Source organism: Mirounga angustirostris, unplaced genomic scaffold, assembly GCF_029215605.1.
Source record: "Mirounga angustirostris isolate CCGP_5_RB_7025 unplaced genomic scaffold, mMirAng1.0.hap1 SCAF_9, whole genome shotgun sequence".
NCBI classification, from domain to species: Eukaryota; Metazoa; Chordata; class Mammalia; order Carnivora; family Phocidae; genus Mirounga; species Mirounga angustirostris.
In genome coordinates, this window is record NW_026991717.1 from 133,719,920 (window position 1) to 133,740,747 (window position 20,828).

The 20,828-nt window shown below is 40.0% G+C and overlaps 1 protein-coding gene across 2 annotated transcripts in view; it reads left to right on the forward strand.

Annotated features, from left to right (window-relative positions):
* Positions 1 to 20,828, forward strand: part of UNC79 (unc-79 homolog, NALCN channel complex subunit) — a 192,848-nt gene that overhangs the window by 143,059 nt on the left and 28,961 nt on the right. For both annotated transcript variants that reach the window (XM_045901444.3, XM_045901445.3), the window contains 3 exons: positions 2,534 to 2,602; positions 5,545 to 5,655; positions 15,801 to 15,905. In XM_045901444.3, the coding sequence (XP_045757400.2) occupies positions 2,534 to 2,602; positions 5,545 to 5,655; positions 15,801 to 15,905 (285 nt within the window). The remainder of the gene's footprint in view (positions 1 to 2,533; positions 2,603 to 5,544; positions 5,656 to 15,800; positions 15,906 to 20,828) is intronic.

Sequence of the window (20,828 nt, forward strand, 5' to 3'; positions counted from 1 at the left end):
TTGCAAAACCAAGACGATATTATATTTCTGTTTGGCTGCTTTACCATCACCATCACCACCACCGCCCCCTCCCTGTATCCACCATACCATCCTCCAAGAATGCACACAAATTACCTAGCTGTGAATCTGGTAACCTAAGGAACATTTTCAGTACGAGCCCATTAAATGCAGAAGCAGAACTCTATGCTGTAAAAGCTGGAAGAGACCTATAAAAACCATCCCTTTCCAATGCCCCCATTTTCCAGATGGTAGACTGCAAATTCAGAGAGGTGATGGCAGTGTGAGGATTAGAACTCCAGTCTCTTGACTCCCGGTCCAGTATCTTTTCCACTAACAGACTCCTACAGTCCTTCTAAAGCAGGGGTGAACTGAAGGCATTCAGTCTAGTAGTAGGCAAAAAGGAGGTGGCTGGTAGTGGCCATTTCTATGTCTCTGAATGTCATTTGCTTCACAAGTTTTTTGTGCTTTATGCAAATTGCAGAAATATTCAACTCACAAGAAAACCAATCACTTGTTGATCTGACGAGTGAAGTTACATGTTGGCAGCACTGTTTCTGAAATGAGTATTACATGTATGAAAAATGTTTTATAAAGACGAACCACCCTGATAATGCCCTTTTTCAAATTAGCAGATTTGGAATATATGACCCCAAAATGAGGTCTGTAAGGATAATTCAGGGACCCTTAGCCTGGTGTATTCTGTTTTCTTGGAGTTTAAAGTTCCCACAAGAAGCGGGAATACTGAGATCTTTACCATCTCTCACATCCCATGATCCTGTCTGCTCACAAATCTGGAGTCGCTGAATAAATCCAAACAAAGAGGTTTAGCATTGTACTTGGAAACCATGTATGTATATAGATACTGTACATGCACATGTAGGAAATCAAGTGATACATTTTAACATGGCCCCATAAAACCTCCCCATTCAGGGCTATTCATTGCTTAATGCCATACACTTGAAGAGAAGGGGTGGCTCAGGCATGGCAAATTCAAATGCTTGTAAATGGATGCTAGAAGCAAAATATTTAACCAGTTGGAACTCTTGCTACCTGCAAACAACTGGTAAGCCTAATTTGTGATGATCAGCCCTGCCCATAGGGACCCTGACTGTAAGGTTAATGAGTGATTTAAGATAATAGAGAGGACAGAGACCCTTGAGAAATGGACAGCACCACTCCCTTCTAACGACTCCAGCTGTTACAGCACACTGGCCAATTGTGTGGGAATGCAGGCCTACTAGTGTTGGTCTTCCCGTGGTTTGGAAGATGATACTTCCTGATTTTTAAAACGCCATGGGGACCTGACGAACAACCAGTCTCAGCCCCTGGTTTAAAGTAATGTAAATGTCACATGAACTCCGGTGGGTATTGAGCAGATTAAATAGACCAGTAGTTCGCTTAGAAGGTACCTGTAAAACGTTTTCAGAATTTATGTAAGAACTTGCCCTGCTAGATCAGGTCTGGGCACTGCCTCTGATCATCTTCTGCTTTGTTTTTACTATCTGGGGAAAACATTAAACCGTTGAAAAACCTTCTGTAGTTTGTTCTCATCAGTTTAGAGAAGTGGCTCTCAGACTTCAGGGTGGATCAGTGTTCCTGCGGGACTTGCTAAAAGCAGATTTTTGGACCTGATACTGAGAGTTTCTGATTCATTGGAGGTACAGCCTGAGGATTTGCATTCTGACAGATTCCTAAGTAATTCAAGGTGCCGGTTCAGGGGTTCTGCTTGGAGGACCACTGGCTTAATTTGTTATCTTCAAAAGTTAGTATGGTACACAGCTGCAGGGATTGAACTATAACCTACTATTGTGATATGTTTACAATGTTAAATAATGTTGCTTATTTTTGTTGTAACATCCCCCCCCCCCCCAACCAGTAAACTCAATTTAAAAAGTACATTTGATGTAGAATCTTGCCAAAATACAACTCTAACAGATTTGGGAGGCATACATTTTTTCTTGTAGAAATTTTACTGCTTTTTTGCAGGTGTTTGTCATGTCTTTCAGTAGCAAAGGCAGGGCATATGAAACTGGTTCTTATTTGGACTAATAAGCCTAATGGTTTTAAATAGATCTGAGTAGTTTTGTTTTGTTTTTTTCCCAACATGGCCTTTGACAAATTAGTGTACCTCTTTAGAGTTGAACACATTTGATATCTACCTCCCCATCTGTCTGTCAGTCTGTCCATTCATCCATCTTTCCATCATCCATCCATCCATCCATCCATCATCCATGCATCCATCCATTCAATTCTTTATCCAAGTCTCTGTCTGATTTAATTTTAAGAATATATCTGAGAAATAGTTTAGGAGGTATGTTTAACTATTTAGTTGTTTAATATTATTTAATTAATAGTTTAAGTTTTTTAAACCTGAGAATGATTTTTTTCAACATGAATATATGGCATAGAATACTAAGGAGGCAGCTATATTTGAGATTTTTGCCCCCCAAAATAAATGCTTATAAAAAATACATGAAGCAAAAGATATATTAAGAAGGGTACTGACTTTTATTTTTTTCATATTTGTTCACAGTGTTCTTTAGATTCCAGTTTGAGAATTATGATTTGCCTCTTGAAGATACCCTCTACCAATGCCACAAGGGTATGTATTGTATGTTCCAGAAAAACAACCCATTGGTTATTTGGTTATTTTGTAATCTAAAAAGACAGGCATGTAGTAATACTGAAGAAATAGTTAATTGTGTACTGAATGTTTCACTTTCAAACATGGTGAAAGTTTCTAGTATGAAGAGTTCTAATACGTCACAAAATCGTTTTTTACAATTGGCCCTCTTTGTCCTGGGCATGGCTACCACCAGTCCGTCCTCTACACTATGATCTAGGTGATCCTTCCTAACACAGACCTTACTGCCCTGGTTCCTTACTTAAACATCTTTGATCACCTCTCATTTCTTTTAGGAGAGTGTCCAAATTCCTTAATGTGGCATACAAGAAGGTACTTCATTAATTTGCCAGCCTACCTTTCTAATTTCAGCTTTGGCTACTTGTCCCATCCCCCATGCCTCCTGCCTACTTCCAGAATCATCATCATTATCATCGAAACAACAACCGCTGTTTGTTGAGCACTTACCATATGGCAGGCATTATGCTAACTGCTTTATGTTTATAATCTTATTTAATTTCATACTTCCTTGCCTTGGCTTCGGCCATTTCCTCTGCCTGAAATGCTTTATGCTCTTGTTGGTGAGGTGAACTCCTTCTCATTCTTCAAGATGAGAATCTGAATCCCATTTAAATTAAAAAAGTGAATTGGAATTCTCTGTAGCAACTTTCTTCTATATCAGATCCCACAATACTTGATAGAGCTCTCTGTAGTAGCATTTAAATTGTATGAAAGTCTCCCCAGTGAGACTGTGAGCTTCCTGAAGTCCAGCACTGTGTCTCATTCACCTTTGTATTCCTGGGCTGCATTATATACAATGATGCAATAGTTTGTATAGCAGTGGCTTATAACTACTAGTTAAATACCAAGAAGCCACATACCCGGTAACTTTATACCTTGACTGTGCTTTCATAAACTAATAGTTTATGCAGGAAAGTTGCAAAGAGATCATTTGGTCGAATCTGATCATTTAAAGCTAAGGAAATAGGCTCAGAGAGATGAAGTGTCTTGGCCAAGGTTACATAGCTGGTTAGTGGAAGGTTTAAGACTTGAACCTAGATCCTTTGATTCCAAGTTCCTTGATTTTTCTGTTGTGCCTTATTGCCCCATCTGTGTGTTGCTTTGCTGGGTAAAAGAACAAGTTTCTATATAGGTTTAAATTCAGGTTCCTTTTTTTGATGAATAAAGATGCATTATGTATCAACTGGAGCTATAGTCCTGTCACCATTCATCCATCATCAGTATTTCAAGTCAACAACGTTTATTTAGAGCAAAGAATACTGAATCAGCAGTACTATTTCAAAGGGTTCCTTTAAGATTTTCTATATGGTTTCTGTGGGAAATAGAAACAAAGGACAGAATTCTTATCCTCAGGCGCAACTAACATGTAACAGATTTATTTTTGTATCAATAAGGAAAAAGGATCTCAAAAATTTTCATATCCTTTGAATCATTCCTTTTCTGGGATCTCTTCTAAAGAAGAAAATGAAAATGTAAATTTCACACAAAACATTTATTGGGATGTTATTTATAATAAAATGTGACATTTTGGCCATTAAAATGGATGATTATGAAGAATTAAATAGCATTGGAAATTTCTTACGTTATTGTGTTAACAAAATGAAATTAACAAAATGTAGGATTGTGTATGTGTAAGATTTCAACCAAGTAAACTGGAGTGCAGCAGGCAGGGAGATATGTAAAATGTTACCCCGAGGTGGTGGGATGATGGACTTTTATTTCCTCATCTGTACTTTCCTGCAGATCCTGCCTTTGCACATTGAGCATGTTTGCTTTTATAATCCAGACCATCAGGACTATGGAGGATGAGAAGTAGGGGAAATCACGGTGTGGAAATCTTTTGAAGCCCAGTTAGAATTCTGTCTTCCCTGAAGAGCAGTTCTGCCTCTGGAAAACTGCCCTGGAATTTGGATTTGAATTCCATTCAATAGCTGTATGGCCTTAGGCAAGCTCCTTGCCTACTTAAGCCTCAGCTGCAGAATAGGGACACCAAGAGCTCCAGAGTTCTGAAGCAGGTCACAGCAAACAGTGACCTAGGGCTCACTGCTGCCAAGCCCTTTACCTGCATTACCTCCCCAGTTTCTCACAGCAACACGAATGAGGTGGAGGCCCTGATTATCCCTATTTTACCTCCAGAGAGGTTAAATCATTTATTCCAGGTCACAGAGTGCTGGAGTTTTATAAATAATTGTGTGAGATTCTATAGCTTGTGTCATTAACTATTATAACATACTGTCTCTCCAGGATTGTTATAAGAAGTTTCAACAAGATAAACTATATAAAAGCACCCAACTCTGCCTGATACTTAGTAGGTCCTCAATAAATGTTCTAAATGACTTCAGAGAGCAGATGGATCTAAAACTGACCCTTTATGGGTGGGATTCAGATGGAGAAACCAGAACTGTGCCTTCCTGATAAACACTGGCAGGAAGCTGGGTGGTGATGAGTTTTTATCTAAGCTAATAGTGCTTTGTACTTACATGCAGGGTGGTTTGTGCTATTGAACTGAGATGTCAGGTTTCAAAGGAGCTGGATGGATGAGCCCATAGATGCCTACAGATTCTGAGAAAGAGAATGGAAAATCCTCATCCAAACCTCATAGAGCCTTGATTGCTGGGAGTGGACATGAGGATAGGATCGGAGTTGATAAGGTTTATAAATGATGCCACTTGGAAAAATGGATTATTTTTGGAGCAATAAGATGATTAAATCATGCTCTTTAAGGCATTGATTGAAGGTCCAGTTCTGTTCTCGTTAGACCAACAGAGTTGCTCTAGTAGCCACCGGATTTTAAATAAAGGAAGGATCCCGTTAGTTAAAGTATCTGAAGACTTTAAGACTTTTTCTTTTTTAATGAAAGAATCAGCAATTGATTTTATTTCGTCCCAATCTCATTGCAGAGTCTGTTGGAGCCATTTTCAAAACTGCTCAGCTTTGTGATTCAGAACGCCGTCTTTACTCTGGCCTACCTGGTGGAGGTGTGTGGTCTGTGTTACCGAGCTTTCACGAAGGTAGGTTTGCCTCCGTGTTTGTTCCCAGGAAACTGAAAACTGGCAGGAACATTCTTTCTAACCAGTGTCGATGCTTGTTAGGTTAGTTGCTTCAGTATAGTTAAACATGAGCAGTTCTACTGAGGTCAAATAAGTATCATTGGAAGGAAACACTTTATGCAAGAATATATATATATAAACTGTATCTTAAATATACACATTTGGAGAAATGAGGGTCATATGGTTTAGAAGAGAAGAGATACTGTAAATGAAATGAGCCAGTGGTCTAAATGACCTCTTAAGGTCCTTTTCAAGTTCACCATCCCTTGATTAGTGGGCAAGCCATCACAGCATGTCATTTTTATACCCAAAGTAGAAAAATATCAGCTTGTCATTTGTAAAATCCCGTAGAGTGCTCCTTAATTCTCATCACTTGTTTGTCTCCCCAGTTCTGGGTTCTTGGCCTCTGAGATTGTAATCTCATCTTTTGTCATCTTGCCTTCAAAATGGTTTCTGTATTGCATTATGTTTAGTCTCCCCTGGCCCACTACCGAGGAAGTGGAAAAATACTGCTTGCCCAGGGCACACAGCAGCCTCGTTGGAGCTGGGGGACGCTATTCTAACGGAAAGGCAGGGCCAACTGGGAGCGTCTCTGTCCTTAAGAACAATGTGCAATGTTAACTCTTCCAGTTTCCAAATGTTCCAAGTTTATTTTCGATGGGGTCTGTTTCTGTTGTTCCTTCTTGAACATTCAGAATATTCCTTTATTCATGTTGTCCATTTCTATAAGCCTTTTATTTTCCCCATTAAAAAAAATTAATTTTATATCAAGGCTTTCATTCTATTTAAAATACTCTTGTCTTTTTTCTTACCATCTTGTGTCCATTCTACCATGTTAAATGTTCCATGATAATCTTCTCTTTAGTCTTTCTGATTATAAACTACTACTCTGCCTGGAACAGTATGTTTTCTAACTATCCAAATAATCAGCATTTTTTTCTTTTTTCAAATGCTTCCTGAAAAATAACTTACTCCTTTTTTTTTTTTTTTTTTTTTTTGTCACTTAAAACAATAGATCCTCTGGTACGGCACAGTACCAGAGACAATGAAAAGATATATGAATACAATGAAAAGAAGTCATTTTATTTTTTAATTTTCTTTATGCTTGGTTTGTTTAAATTATACATTTTTTAAGAGGAAGAACCATAATGAGTTTGTGCTTTCAGTGCTGTACACTATAGAGATTGATTACAGAGGACCTTCCATTATTTTGAAATCAGGATATTCCTAGTTTTGAACATTCATTATACTTTAAATGCCCTCCTAACCAATCGTCACTTTAGTGTCCTCCCACTTCTGTTGTCATGTACCCATTCCCAGGTGTCCAACTCAAAATGACTATTTCTTGTAGAAAGCTTCAGTCTTAGGGTGTTCCCACTTTCTTCATGGGTAATGGGAAGCTTTTGGAAATAGTTTAAGAAAGAGCGCTGTCTTATTAAACCTTCTCCCTTATTTAATCAAGAGAAAAGGCATGGAAAGGTAAGGGCTTTGGAGACTTCTCTTCCTGGCAATCTGGCAGTCTAGATAATTGAAAATTGTCCCACTTAAAACAACAGAAGTGCTGGACAAAATGTAATGAACATAATTTTAAATGTTTAGGTAATTTTGTAAAAATGAAAGGGGCAAAATTGGAGAAGAAATTGAGAACCAGAGTGGTAAACATATAAGCTGATATTGTTGTAGCAGTCCTGAGGTAGGGGAGTTACTTGTCTTAGGAGCTTTGTGGCTTGAGTTTTGTTTTTTAGATTTGTATATATCTAATTTTATTTTATTTTATTTATTTATTTTTAGTTGATGTATGGTCAACATACAATGTTATGTTAATTTCAGGTGTACACTGCATTGATTCAACAATTCTATAGATTACTTAATGCTCACCACAATAAATATATCTGTCATCATACAACATTATTACAGTATTATTGACTATATTCCCAATGCTGTACTTTTCATCTCCATGAATTATTTATTTTTATAACTGGAAGTTTGTATCTTTTATTTTATTTTATTTTATTTATTTATTTTTTTTAAGATTTTCTTTATTTATTTGAGAGAGAGAGAATGAGAGACAGAGAGCATGAGAGGGAGGAAGGTCAGAGGGAGAAGCAGACTCCCTACTGAGCAGGGAGCCCGATGCGGGACTCGATCCCAGGACTCCAGGATCATGACCTGAGCCGAAGGCAGTCGCTTAACCAACTGAGCCACCCAGGCGCCCCGAAGTTTGTATCTTTTAATCCCCTTTATCTGTTTCATGTATCCCTTCACCCTTTTCCCCTCTGGCAACCACCAGTTTGTTCTCTATGTTTAAGAGTCTGTTTTTTGATTGTTTTGTTTTCCAGATTCCACATATAAGTGAAATTATGTGCACTTTCTTTCTCTGTCTGACATATTTCACTTAGCCTAATACTCTATAGGTCTATCTGTGTTGTCTCAAATGGCAAGAGTTCATTCTTTTTCATGGCTAAGTAATATTCCTGTGTGTGTGTATACACACATCTTCTTTATCCGCTCATCTATCAGTGGACACTTGCCTAGTGTAGATAATACTGCAGTAAATATAAGGGTATATATATCTTTTTTTGAATTAATGTTTTCATTTTCTTTGGGTAAATACCCAATAGTGGAATTGCTGGATCATATGGTATTTATGTTTTTAATTTTTAGAGGAAGCTCCATACTCTTTTCCACAGTGGCTGTACCAATTATCATTAGTGACTTGTGTTTTAAATCCCACACAGAGAAGGTCTTGGGACTGTTTCAGGCTTGGAGTTGGCTCTGAGTCATCCCCAGCAGAAAGTCAGAACCATTGAAAGCCTATACATTTAGTAAAAAGGTGATTTGGAAAGAATATATTCTTATGTAGAGGTGAAAAAGAATGGGATTTGAGCCTAGGAACTGAGAAAGAGTTATAGTTTCCCTTGAGAATTAGTAAACATGAGCCTATCTTTGAACATATTTGGAGTGTGAATTTAAAATACCTACATGCTCTGTGAGTCCCCAGAATGAAAAGTCAAGTAACATTGATACAGAGCAGGTAATAGCATTGGAGTGTTTGGTAGAAGTAAGCTCAAGATCAATCCTCAAACCTCTCTGGATGGGTAGGACTTCAATCTAGGCCCAATAGATTTCCAGAATTACAATCCTGATGAACACGGGTTTACAAACTAAAATTACAAAGCATGGAAAGAAAGAATCCACCATGAGGTAGAGCAGCAGAGTCCAAAAGCAGCAAGATTATTCCCCATAAGAATTTCCAGTATTAGGGGTGCCTGGGTGGCTCAGTCATTAAGCATCTGCCTTCAGCTCAGGTCATGATCCCAGGGTCCTGGGATCGAGCCCCACATCAGGCTCCCTTCTCCCTGCTTTTGTTCCCTCTCTCACTGTGTCTCTCTCTGTGAAATAAATAAATAAAATCTTAAAAAAAAAAAGAATTTCCAATATTAGAACTATGTGATAAAGGCTATAAAAACAACCTTTAAATGACAAGCATATAAAGGATGAAGGAAAACCTGAGAAGAGATCTAGTCACTTTAAAAAGAAAGGAAAAAAGAACAGGTAGGTGAGAACAAAGCAGAAATTTTACAGATGAAATAGGCATAAGGAACTGAGTGGACGGGTTAAACAGCAAATAAGACATAGCCAAAGAGGGAGTTGGTGAAATGGGAAGAGGATCAGAAGAACTTGCACGGTATACAGCAAAGAGATGGAGATGAAGAATAGAAAGAGAAGATCGAACATCTACCTAGTAAGTGTTTCGGAGAGGGAAAATAGACTTTTTAAAAATTGTAGAATTGCTGAAAGCCGTAATTGCTCTGATTCGGGAAGCACAATGATCCCTAAGAGTATTACAAATAAACTAATGTTTTACCTGCTCACGTCACAGTCTCCGTGACTAGGTACAACTTGACAGAATAGCCAAGACAAATGAAACATTTTAAGAGCAACCAAGAGAAAAGACATTCTACAGATAGACTGACAACAAACTTTTCAACAGCACAGTGGAAGCTAGAAGATAATGGAAAAAAATGTCTTTAAAATTATAAGAAAAAAATAACTGTTTACCTGGAATTCTCTACCAGCTAAGCTCTGATTTAAGAGCGATGGCTAGGGGCGCCTGGGTGACTCAGTCGGTAAAAGCATTTGCCTTCAGCTCAGGTCATGATCCTGGGGTCCTGGGATCGAGCCCCGCATCGGGCTCCCTGCTCGGTGGAGAGTCTGCCCCTCTCCCTGTTCCTGTTCTCTGTCTCTCTACTTCTCTCTCTCAAATAAATAAAAAATCTTAAAAAAAATGAGTGATGGCTAAATAAATCAACTATTAGGAAAATAAGAAATTTTCTAATATATTCTCAACTGAAACAAGTACTAAAAGATATATTACAATAAGAACAAAACTAAACCAAGAAGGAGTGAAATATATGAAGGACTGATGCTCTAAGAAATTGGTCAAGTAGAGAACTCTAAGTGATCATTGACAGTATAAAGCAGTAATAATTAAAATAATGACTGGGTGGATACACAAACAAGATGATGCTAAAATACTGAATAACTACAAGATGAGAGGAGTATGTGTAGTGGGGTTTAGAGTTTTAACTCTAAACATTCAACATATTATATAAATCTTGAAAAAAAATGAATCCAATATTCTAATAATCATAATGAATATAAGGAATTTTTGGATTTTTAAAAAAGATTTATTTATTTTAGAGAGAGAGAGAGAGGCAGGGGGAGAGGGGCAGAGGGAGAAAGAGAGTCTTAAGCAGATCCCAAGCTCAGCACAGAGCCCGTCTCAGGGCTCAATCTCAAGACACTGAGATCACAGCCTGACTGAAACCAAGAGTCAGAGGCTTAACCGACTGAGCCATCCAGACGGCCCAGGAATTTTTGGATTTGATTTTTAAAATCCAGCTATGTGATATTTATAAGAGATATATCTAAAACACATCTAAAGACACTGTTGAAAGTGTGAAAGAAAAATAGTTTAAAAATATACCAGGAAATACTAATTAAAATAAAGCTGAAACTAGTAAATGGAATTTAAGTTAAAACGTATTATTATAAAAAAGGTTGCCCTGTATTGATAAAAGGAACAATTCACTAGGAAAATGTGACAGTTCTAAAACTTGTGCAGTTAATAATACAGCCTTAATACATGTAAACCAAAAATGAATAGAATTACAAAGAGAAGTTGCCAAATTCATACTCATAATGGGAGATTTTGACACATCTTTTTCAGTAATTAATAGATTAAGCAGATAAAAAATGAATAAGACTTACTAGATTTGAACAATATAATGAGCAAATTGAATTCAATAGACATATAAAGAATCTTGAATCCACCAATTTGAGAATGTATTTTAGAAAAAGCAGGGGCACCTGGGTGGCTTAGTCGTTAAGCATCTGCCTTCGGCTCAGGTCCCTCTCTCACTATGTCTCTCTCTGTCAAATAAATAAATAAAATCTTTAAAAAAGAGAGAAAAAAGAAAAAGCATATACATAACATTTGTAAACATAGAACAGGTAATAGACCACAAATAAAGACTTTTATTTTATTTTAATTTTAATTTATTTTACTTTATTTTATTTTTTTAAGTAGGCTCCACACCAAGTGTGGAGCCCAGCATGGGACTTAAACTCATGATCCTGAGATCAAGACCTGAGCTGAAATCAAGAGTCGGACTCTCAACCAACTGAGCCACCCAGGCGCCCCAGTCCACAAATAAATTCTTAACACACACTGGGGAATCTGTTTCAAAGAGACCAAGTTCTTTAATCACAATGCAGTTAAATTATAAATCAATAACAAAATCATAACCACATATAGGTGTTCAAGGGTGACCTAAAGAAGGCTCCACATCTAGGGGGACGCGACGCCACTTACATCTTAGACATACTACATTTTATGTGACTATTGAGGCAGGTGTAGAGATTTGGGGCCTCCTGGTTAAGTCCTAGAACAGCTGGGATAGGTACCCTGTACATAAAGCCACACCAGCTCAAAGGGCCTTAAACACACGGGGAACAGCATACGTGCACACATTCCTGGCACACACACGTGTAGGCAGCTAGGCCCTGTCCCAGCTACCACCCCGGGGACTGTCCCCTCTTGTCAGATGTCTAAGTCCTGGCTCCCTGCCAGATTCTGACTCTGACCCGGTCCCTTTACAGGGGTGGGCTGTGTGTAGAATGTGTACCTGTATGGTGCCGAGGGTGTGTGTGAGTGAGTGACAGGGCGTACACACATATGCAGCCAGACCTACTAAGTGCAGGGCCCTGGAAATGCACGCCATTTCTCAGGTTTGCAGGTATGTGTTAATATGTATGGATGTATCCTTTTTCAAATTCATACAAAGGTACTAATGGATTAATGGTGTCTGGGACCTGCTATATTTGGAAATTTGAAATATACTTTTAAATGATTCATACATCAAAGGAGATAAGAGAATTTGGAAAAATATTTATAACTACACAAATATGAAAATACTACATTCTAAAATTTGAGGTCTATAGCCACAGAGATATTTAGAAGAAAATGTATAGTCTTAAATACTTCTGTTGGAAAAAAAGAGAAATGAAATGAGCTAACAAGTCAAGTTGAAATAAGCATAACAGAGTAACTATAAGATGATTTAAAAGAAGGAAATAATAAAGATAAGAGCAACAATTAATGAAATGGAAAACATAGCTACAGTGGAGGATCAGTACAACCAGAAGGGGGCTCTTGGGTTAGACTAATAAAATAGATAAAACTTTGGCAAGACTGATCAAGGGAAGCAGAGAAAAGACCCAGATAAAGAATATCAGCAATGAAAAAGAGAATGTAACTCTAGACATATTAGAGATTTTGAAAGGAACAACTCTATGCTAGTAAATCTGAAATCTTGGACAATAGGGACAGTTTTCTAGAAAAATGTAACATACGACAACCAGGAAAAAAAGGTGGCTAGGCCTAAATGATTAAAAAAATGGAATCACTAATGAGTAACTGTTCCAGTTTTAAAGACGACTTCCATTAAACACTGAAGGAACAGAGTGAGCTCTACTTTGTGCAAACTAAGAGACTCGAAAGAAGGGAGAGCTTCCAACATCTTTTATGAGGCCAGTAGAATCTTGATCCCAACCAGACAAGGGCAGTGGGAGAAAGGAAAATTACAGGCCAATTCTACTCCAAAGGTATAAATATTCAGGATGAATAATAGCAAATTAATGTGTTAAAAAAATAAAGCCTCATGGCCCAGTGAGGATTTGCTTGAAATATAAGAATGGTTTAAATATTAGAACATGGATTTATGTCACCATTTTACCAGGATAAAGGTGAAAAATGTGTATCATTATCTCAGATACAAAAGAAGTATTCTATATAACTCAACATCCATTTGTGATAACTCTTGTAAAACTAGGGATAGCAGGGAACTTACTTAGCTTGTTATAGGGTGCCTACCGGAAACCTCTGGGAAACGTTATACTTACTGGTGAAATGCCAATGTGGTCCCTTCAAAATACTAAGTAAGACAAGAATGCCCATTATCACTGCTTCTGTTCATTATGGTCCAGGTGTAGGTCCTCCTCAATTCAGTAAGATAGGAAGAAGAAATCAAATGTATAAGGATTGGAAAGGAAAAATAAAACTCTCACTTTCCATAGATGGTGTAATTACAAATGAACTGAAGAAATGTAGACATCTTTTTATAACTGTTGTGAGAGAGCTCAGCAAGGATGCTGGTTACAAATGAATACCCAAGAATCTTCCACCTTTAATATTCAGCTAAAATGATTACAAAATATACTTTAAATGTATTTAAAAATGTCATTTATTGTGTCAACAAAGAATAAATCTAACAGAATGTGCAAGAACTTATGGAGATAACCAGAAAGTTTTATTCGACATTAAATAAATGGAGATAGATCTCATGTTCATGGATGAGGATCCAGCATAATAAAGACAGTTAATTCTCACAAAATAACCTATAAATTTAGTATAATTTTAATAAAAATTTTAGACTTCTCTCCTGATAATAATGGGCTAGATCATTTGAACCTATCTTCCCACTTAAAAAGTTAAAGAAGCGAACAGAATATTTTCTGAAAACTTCAGTGCATCAAAATGCTAACCAGATATAGGTGAATCACCAGGCTAAGATCTGGGAGAGCACAGAAGGGCAGAGATGTGACTGAGAGGCTGAGTTGCAATTCTGGAAGATCCAGGAAGGGAACAAGAGTCAGAATCCAGGACTTTCAGTAGCAGGGACTCGGTCTGATTCTGCACAGGACCACAAAGTAAAGATAACCCAGAGATGAAATCGTCCTCACACCAATTGAGCTCAGTGTCACACCCTCTGGTGGCCCAAGATAAGATATTACAAGGCTTGTGTGTTTATTAAGGTAACCCTGGACCAGGCTAGTGCTTCCAGGAACCTGGCAAAAAGCAGAGAGCTCTTTGGATGAAGAGAACATTTCAAGCCTCGAATGATTTCTAGAAATATTTATTTATTTATTTATTTATTTATTTATTTATTTATTTATTTATTTATTTATTTATTTATTGTTCTTTTAAAGATTTTATTTATTCATTTGACAGAGATAGATACAGTGAGAGAGGGAACACAAGCAGGGGGAGTGGGAGAGGGAGAAGCAGGCTTCCCGCAGAGCTAGGAGCCCGATGCGGGGCTTGATCCCAGGACCCCGGGATCATGACCTGAGCCGAAGGCAGACGGTTAACGACTAAGCCACCCAGGCGTCCCTAGAAATAATTTTTTAATAAAACTTTAAGCACGCAAAGATCATTGAACACACAAGAGGGCAGTATACCATGAGTAAAAATGAGGAGAAAGAAAAGAAAGTAGATCCGGTTACTTGGTTATGAGGGCACAGAGCAGGCTTCTGAGGTGCTTGCTATGTGCTTGCTCTTTGACCTTGGCGTTCAGACGATACGAGTCCATTTTATCTGCACATTTGTGTCTTACGTACTTTTCTGCATGTGTGTTGTAGTTGGCAATAAAAAAAAAACTTACAAAATTGAAAATGATCCCATGTTCTATTAACAGGAGAATAGATCAATGAATTCCGGTGTGTTCATATAATAAAATATAATTAAGCCATTTAGTTAAAAGAACTAGAGCTACACGTATCAATAGGGACTAATTTCAAAAATAAAATGTAGTGAGAAATTAAAAGTTGCAGAAAGAGATGCACAGTATGATACTGTAATAGAAAGTTACAAAGACATGCAAAAATAATATTATACCTTGTAACAAAGGCATGCATATGTAGTAAAAACATAAGCACCAGGTTCAAAATAGTGGCTACTTCAAGGAAGGGAGAAAGAAAAGAGAGCACCATATAGGTGGTTGCAACTGTTTCTGTGATTTTTTTTTTTTTTTTTGAGATAGCAAGCACATGAGTTGTGGGGGGAGGGGCAGAAGGAGAGAGAGGGAGAGAATCTTAAGCAGGCTGCAAAGTGTGGAGCCTGATGTGGGGCTTGATCTCACAACCCTGAGATCATGACCTGAGTGGAAACCAAGAGTCAAGACGCTTAGCCAACTGAGCCACCCAGGCACCCCTCTGGGATGTTTTATTTATTGTGAAAAATGTTAAATCAACATGTTGCGATTTGACAAAGATGGGGGGTAGTACATAATATACTCCGTCTGTCTATTTTTCTGCGTGCTTAAGCAGCACATTTGAAAAGTGGGTTCTTTAGAGAGGATACGAGACCCTGAAAATAGCTGTATATATTTTTCTCTAAATAAATCATTTTCTTTTGGAAATAATGCTTTTCGATTTAATTTCTGCATTTCTTGGAACTTATCATTTCCTGTGAACAAGAACCCAATCCAGTGGTTTCAGTATTTAAGAGCTATCCTATCTTTTTCTTATCCGTTGAATGATGTGTTCTCGGTGCTTCTATAAACTCATTACTCACACAAAAATGCCCTTTAAAGTTTTTTCTTTTTCGTTTGAGTTTTATTTCTTAAGGACAGGTCATTATGCATTTTCAAATACTGGTTTTCATTTCCAACCTGTGAATCTTTTGGAAGCTCTTTTGACATAGATCTGTTCTAACCGAGTTTTTAGACATAGCTTACCTTCTTCTCTTTTGTTCTGTTTAGGAGCGGGATAAATTCTACTTGTCTCGTAGTGTTGTTCTGGAGCTCCTGCAGGCCCTGAAGCTCAAATCCCCTTTACCAGATACAAACCTCCTCCTGCTTGTCCAGGTGGGCTTCTGTGTTGTTTGTAATACTTACCACAAGATCCACCATGTTTGGAAAAATTAAGAAAGGTGTGGAGCATATGCACAAATCGAGTAACTCCTCCCGGAAATGAGAACTAATCTATCTTATATGAGCCATGACCGAAGTAATATTACGCCCTTGGCACTTCCACTGGCTAAGAAAGACAGAAAGGGAGCATTTATTTTGTTCCTACAGTGCAACTAGTGCTGTGAGGGGCCAAAGAAGAAGGGGACACTAATTTCTGCCCTCAAGAAATTTACACCTGGTTAGGTCAGAGGGCAACTCATGAATGGCTACCAGAGCTGGTAGGGAACTGATAAAGCCACAGATGGGGGACTAGGCTGAGGTCTGGTTGCAGAGTCATGTCCATATGGATGGGTCGCCACATCTCCATGAAGCAGAATTGAAGGTGAGGGTGGGCCCGACCACAGACAATCAAGTGGCAGGACGTACGGAGTCCAGCCAGGGTGGCAGGTGGAGGTGAAAAGCACCAGCACCCATAGGAGCCCCGAGGCAGAAGGGCTTGAATGCATACAAAGAAGGTTCTGGAGAACTTATCAAGTTAATGCTTTTGGCTGTAGGGTTGCTGATGAGGGGCTGAAGCCCTCCATCCCTGGCATCCTTAGCTCAGCATCTTAGACAAGTGTGCAAGTTTTTATCACACATGATAGGCTCTGATTAGTGCTGTGAGAGAGAGCTATATAAACAAAGTCCTGGTGGGGAGTTAAGAGCAGGAGGCATCCCATCTCATATGATGTGAAACCAGGGAAGACTTCATGAAAGAGGTGGTATTTGAGCCAGGCCACCAAGAACTGGTGGGTGTCTTTTATGAGGTTGGGGTTCAGCACCAGGGGCTGACTGGCTTCAAGCAATGGGGGGAGGCTTTAACAGGAAGGTGGAATAAATTTAGGGATAATGACCTGAGGATGAAGTTGAGAAAAGCAGGCTGGTACGCTAGAGAAGTTAGCAGGGGATCAGGTAGACTGGGACCCCACCTCATACTCCAAGGCTAGACTTAAAGACGTGGCCATGCACTACGCCTGGGACCAGGGTATCATTCAGACTGCCTTTGTGCAAAGTGCTCAGGAAACGAGTCACAGCTGTTTTATTTCTTCCTGATGAGCATGAAGACCAGTCTCAGAGTCTGGGCCTACAAGGTTGAGATTAAATGACCAGGGGACAATGGGAGCTTGATATCAAAGAACTAGACAAGTGTCCTTGAATCTTAGGTACCTGGGGTGCCATTGGGAGAGATGAGGGAGAAGGAAAGGTCATAAGCATGGTGTGCCAAGCAGCATGCTGGGTACTTTAATCCTCCCCTCACTTACTCCTTACAACCATGGGAGGTATTAGTTCTGTGTTGCAGGTGAGAGACTGGGGCTCAGGGGGGTTCAGTGACTTGCCCAAGACCACACAGCTGACATAAGTGGTGTCCACATCCACCAGGGTCTGTTCAGTGTGGAGCACAGCCTCGTCAGGCTCCTGGCCCCTCTCACCTTGACGGCTCCTTGCTGTTTGTACTGCCTTCCCCTCTCTCCACACAAATGCAGGCTTCTGGCCTCTGGCTGACTAAAGGAATTTTGCTCAAACTCTGCTTTTTATCAGATTACTCCCTACACTGAAAACCTGCACTGACCTGAGCTATGAGGTCTTCCATCAGCTGGTGCCATTGACTATTGACAAATAGCCGCATAGACTATTCAGTAGTATCTCCCACTGCAAATATTCACCAACCACCTGTGTCGGGCTAGGTTCTGGGGATATGGCGGTATAAAAGACATAAACCCTATCCCAATAACGTGCTAACCACTCTACCGGAAGTGTGCATGGTATGGAAAGTGCTAGAGCAGAGGGGGTGGCCGGCTCAGCCTGGGAGATGGAGGATGGCTCAGTAAGTCAGTCGGAGCCCTGAACCTGGCCCAGGTGCTGGGGAAATGATTAAGCCATGGCCCCTTCCTCCCGGGAGTTTACAATCCAGTGGGCGAAGTTGACATGTAAGCAGACATTTCCAACACAGGGTGATGGGTACAGTTGCAGAGGTGTGCACTGAGTAAGGAAGTGATGTGGAAGAGGGACTGTGTGGGCATTGAGGTATGTGCAGAAGTTCAGTTTCCCTGGGAGACGAGGAGGAACAACAGCTGTCCCTTAGCATTTAATATCTACTACTGGTCTCCCTCCTCCCCCACCACAGACTCCTAATCCCTAGAACCAGAATCGAACGTTTCTCAAAGGCATGAGATTTAGTGAGAAGTTGGTGTGCTCTCAGTGAGCCCTGGTCTGGCTTTCCAGGGCACCCTGAAGCCCTCTGAGAGCACTGACCGCTGGCCAATGCCAGCAATGAATGTCGGGCATGATATAGCAAAACAAAACGGCTCGCATTGTACCAGGACGCTAGACAACCTAAGAGGAAGACGGAAGACAAATCATAGCCAGGAAGTACCCATGTTCCTAAGGAGGGGCTGACTTTGAAGCTCTTCCGGGGGATTGCCCCTGGCCAGCCCCTCCTGCTTCCGCTGCAGCAACTTCACTGCTTTTGAGTACAAGCACCTTGGACACAAACCAACCATAAGGGTGAAAGGGATCCACGCTAGTTTGGAGAAGAGGGCAGGTGGACTGGGCTTAGGGGGAAAGGCCCATGAGGGATTTAAGCTAGCAGGCTGACAGTGAATGGGAGTCACTGGCTTCTTACCAACCACCTGTGTCGGGCTAGGTTTCTGGGGATGTGGCGGTATAAAAGACATAAACCCTATCCCAATAACGTGCTAACCGCTCTACTGGAAGTGTGCACAGTATGGAAAGTGCTGGAGCAGAGGGGGTGGCCGGCTCAGGTGGTGGATAGTGTTCCAGATGGGCACCTGCAAACAGCCTAGGTTTCCAGCCCTAATAGTGCTTTCCTGCTTCCCTCGGAGAACGTTCCCTTCATTGCCCTCAGTCTTGAGCAGGGCTGATCCATCTGGCTGATCTTCTTGGGGTCTAGCACCCCATGCCGTGACTGCTGCTGGGGGCTGGTTTTCTGTGAAGTACGTTAGTCAACCCTAATAAGCACTTGTCACAAGACAGCAAAAGAACACTGACAGTTCAAATTGCCCATTGCTTAAGGAAACCATGAAAACAGTGATTAGTGCATCACAACTAGGTGAATAAATAACAAAAACAAATTAGCTTTAGGAATAAAGAAGCCCCAAAGAGTAGATTGCTCTGAATGTGTTTTTCGGATTCTCATATACTATTTCAAATAAATACCATCTTCATCTTTTTAGAACAAGTATGTATTTGTCATGGAATCATTAAATGTTAAGAATCAAGTTGTAAAATTATTTAACTTGGAGAGGTATTTCAGAGACACTTTGGGGTCATGCCCATGAGAAACGACTTTATGAATAATGTTTCAATCTTCCCGATGAAAAAATGTTAAACAGTACACCATTTTGAAGTAATACATTTTTGTTCTATATACTCTTAGAATAAACCATTTTCATTACTGAGAGAAATAAAAGTTAAGCACACTTGAAAAAACAGAGGTAGTTTCCTTATCTGCCCAGTGGTTCCTCCTTAGCCAAGGAGAGAGGTCCTCCATGGGGCCCCTCATGGGCTGAGGGAGAAGCATCTTTTGTCTCTATGAATAGGACATCTTTCTGTAGGTTCTCCCAGTTCCTTTATTTCTTGCCCTTGACTGCAGGGTTCCTGCAGGTGTTCTCTGGACGATGGTGGAGGTGATAGCCTGTTGTCTGGTAGCTTCTCTTAGACCAGAGAATCTAGTCTGGAGTCTGAGAGAAGCTTTCATCCTTACTGAAGGAATATCAGTTCCTGGCACCTGGAAGACCAGGCTCACGGTACGGACAGATAATCTGTCTGGGGCCAACAGTGACTTCCTCTGCAGATATCAGCAACCATCATCTGATGGCAGTGAGAGTGGTTTTGTTTAACTGAAAATGCAACTTGGAAACAGAAAGGAAAGCATGCATTGGAATGAAAAACTCCCCCAGGGATCCATCCTGAATGACCCCTGACTGCATTAGTGACAGAGTCAGTTGCTCAGGCCTTGGGTTTTCCCTTCATTCTTTCCTCCCACAGGGACCACTAGGGTATTTCCATTATTGTTTCTCTAATCATGGACTGGGTAGATGAGTTCACAGACGTGGAGCCTTTAACATTCTTCTCATAGATAGATGATATCTTTGTTGTTTACCACGTACTCTGCCCTTAAAGAACAATGGAACATATACCCAAGGGATGTGGGGCCACCCAAGTTTTAAATGGTTCAAGGTAGGGTATGTACCAATTGGTTTTTTAATTCTTAGAAATTCCTTCTGGAGGCCCGGTATCATGGGAAATCTCCCACCTGTTCACTGTGTCGTCTAGCCATGGCTCCTAGTACTTATTTTGACTTGTGTATCAGGTCAGGAGTCCTTAGATGTGCAAGTGGATTTTTTTTTTTTTTTAAAGATTTTATTTATTATTTGGCAGAGAGATACAGCGAGAGAGGAAACACAAGCAGGGGGAGTGGGAGAGGGAGAAACAGGCCTCCTGCGGAGCAGGGAGCCCGATGTGGGCCTCAGTCCCAGGACCCTGGGATCATGACCTGAGCCGAAGGCAGATGCTTAACGACTGAGCCACCCAGGCGCCCTGCAAGTGAATTCTTTACTTTTTCAAGAAAAGAGGCTCGGAGATAGGAAAGAATTTGCCAAATTGAAAAAGATATGTGTGTTCTTCAGAATCTAGATCGTCGACCAGCAGGGCATAGTTCTTCAGAACTTTGGACAGATGCCCTATCTTGTTTTCGTTCAGACCCGTGGACATTTTTGCTTTCACCAGCAACCTCTTCTTTTCCGCTGGTCGGCTGTAGATAGCTTATGTGTAATAGGTTATTATAGGTGTTCTCTCGCTGGGATTAAAGCAGAGTCT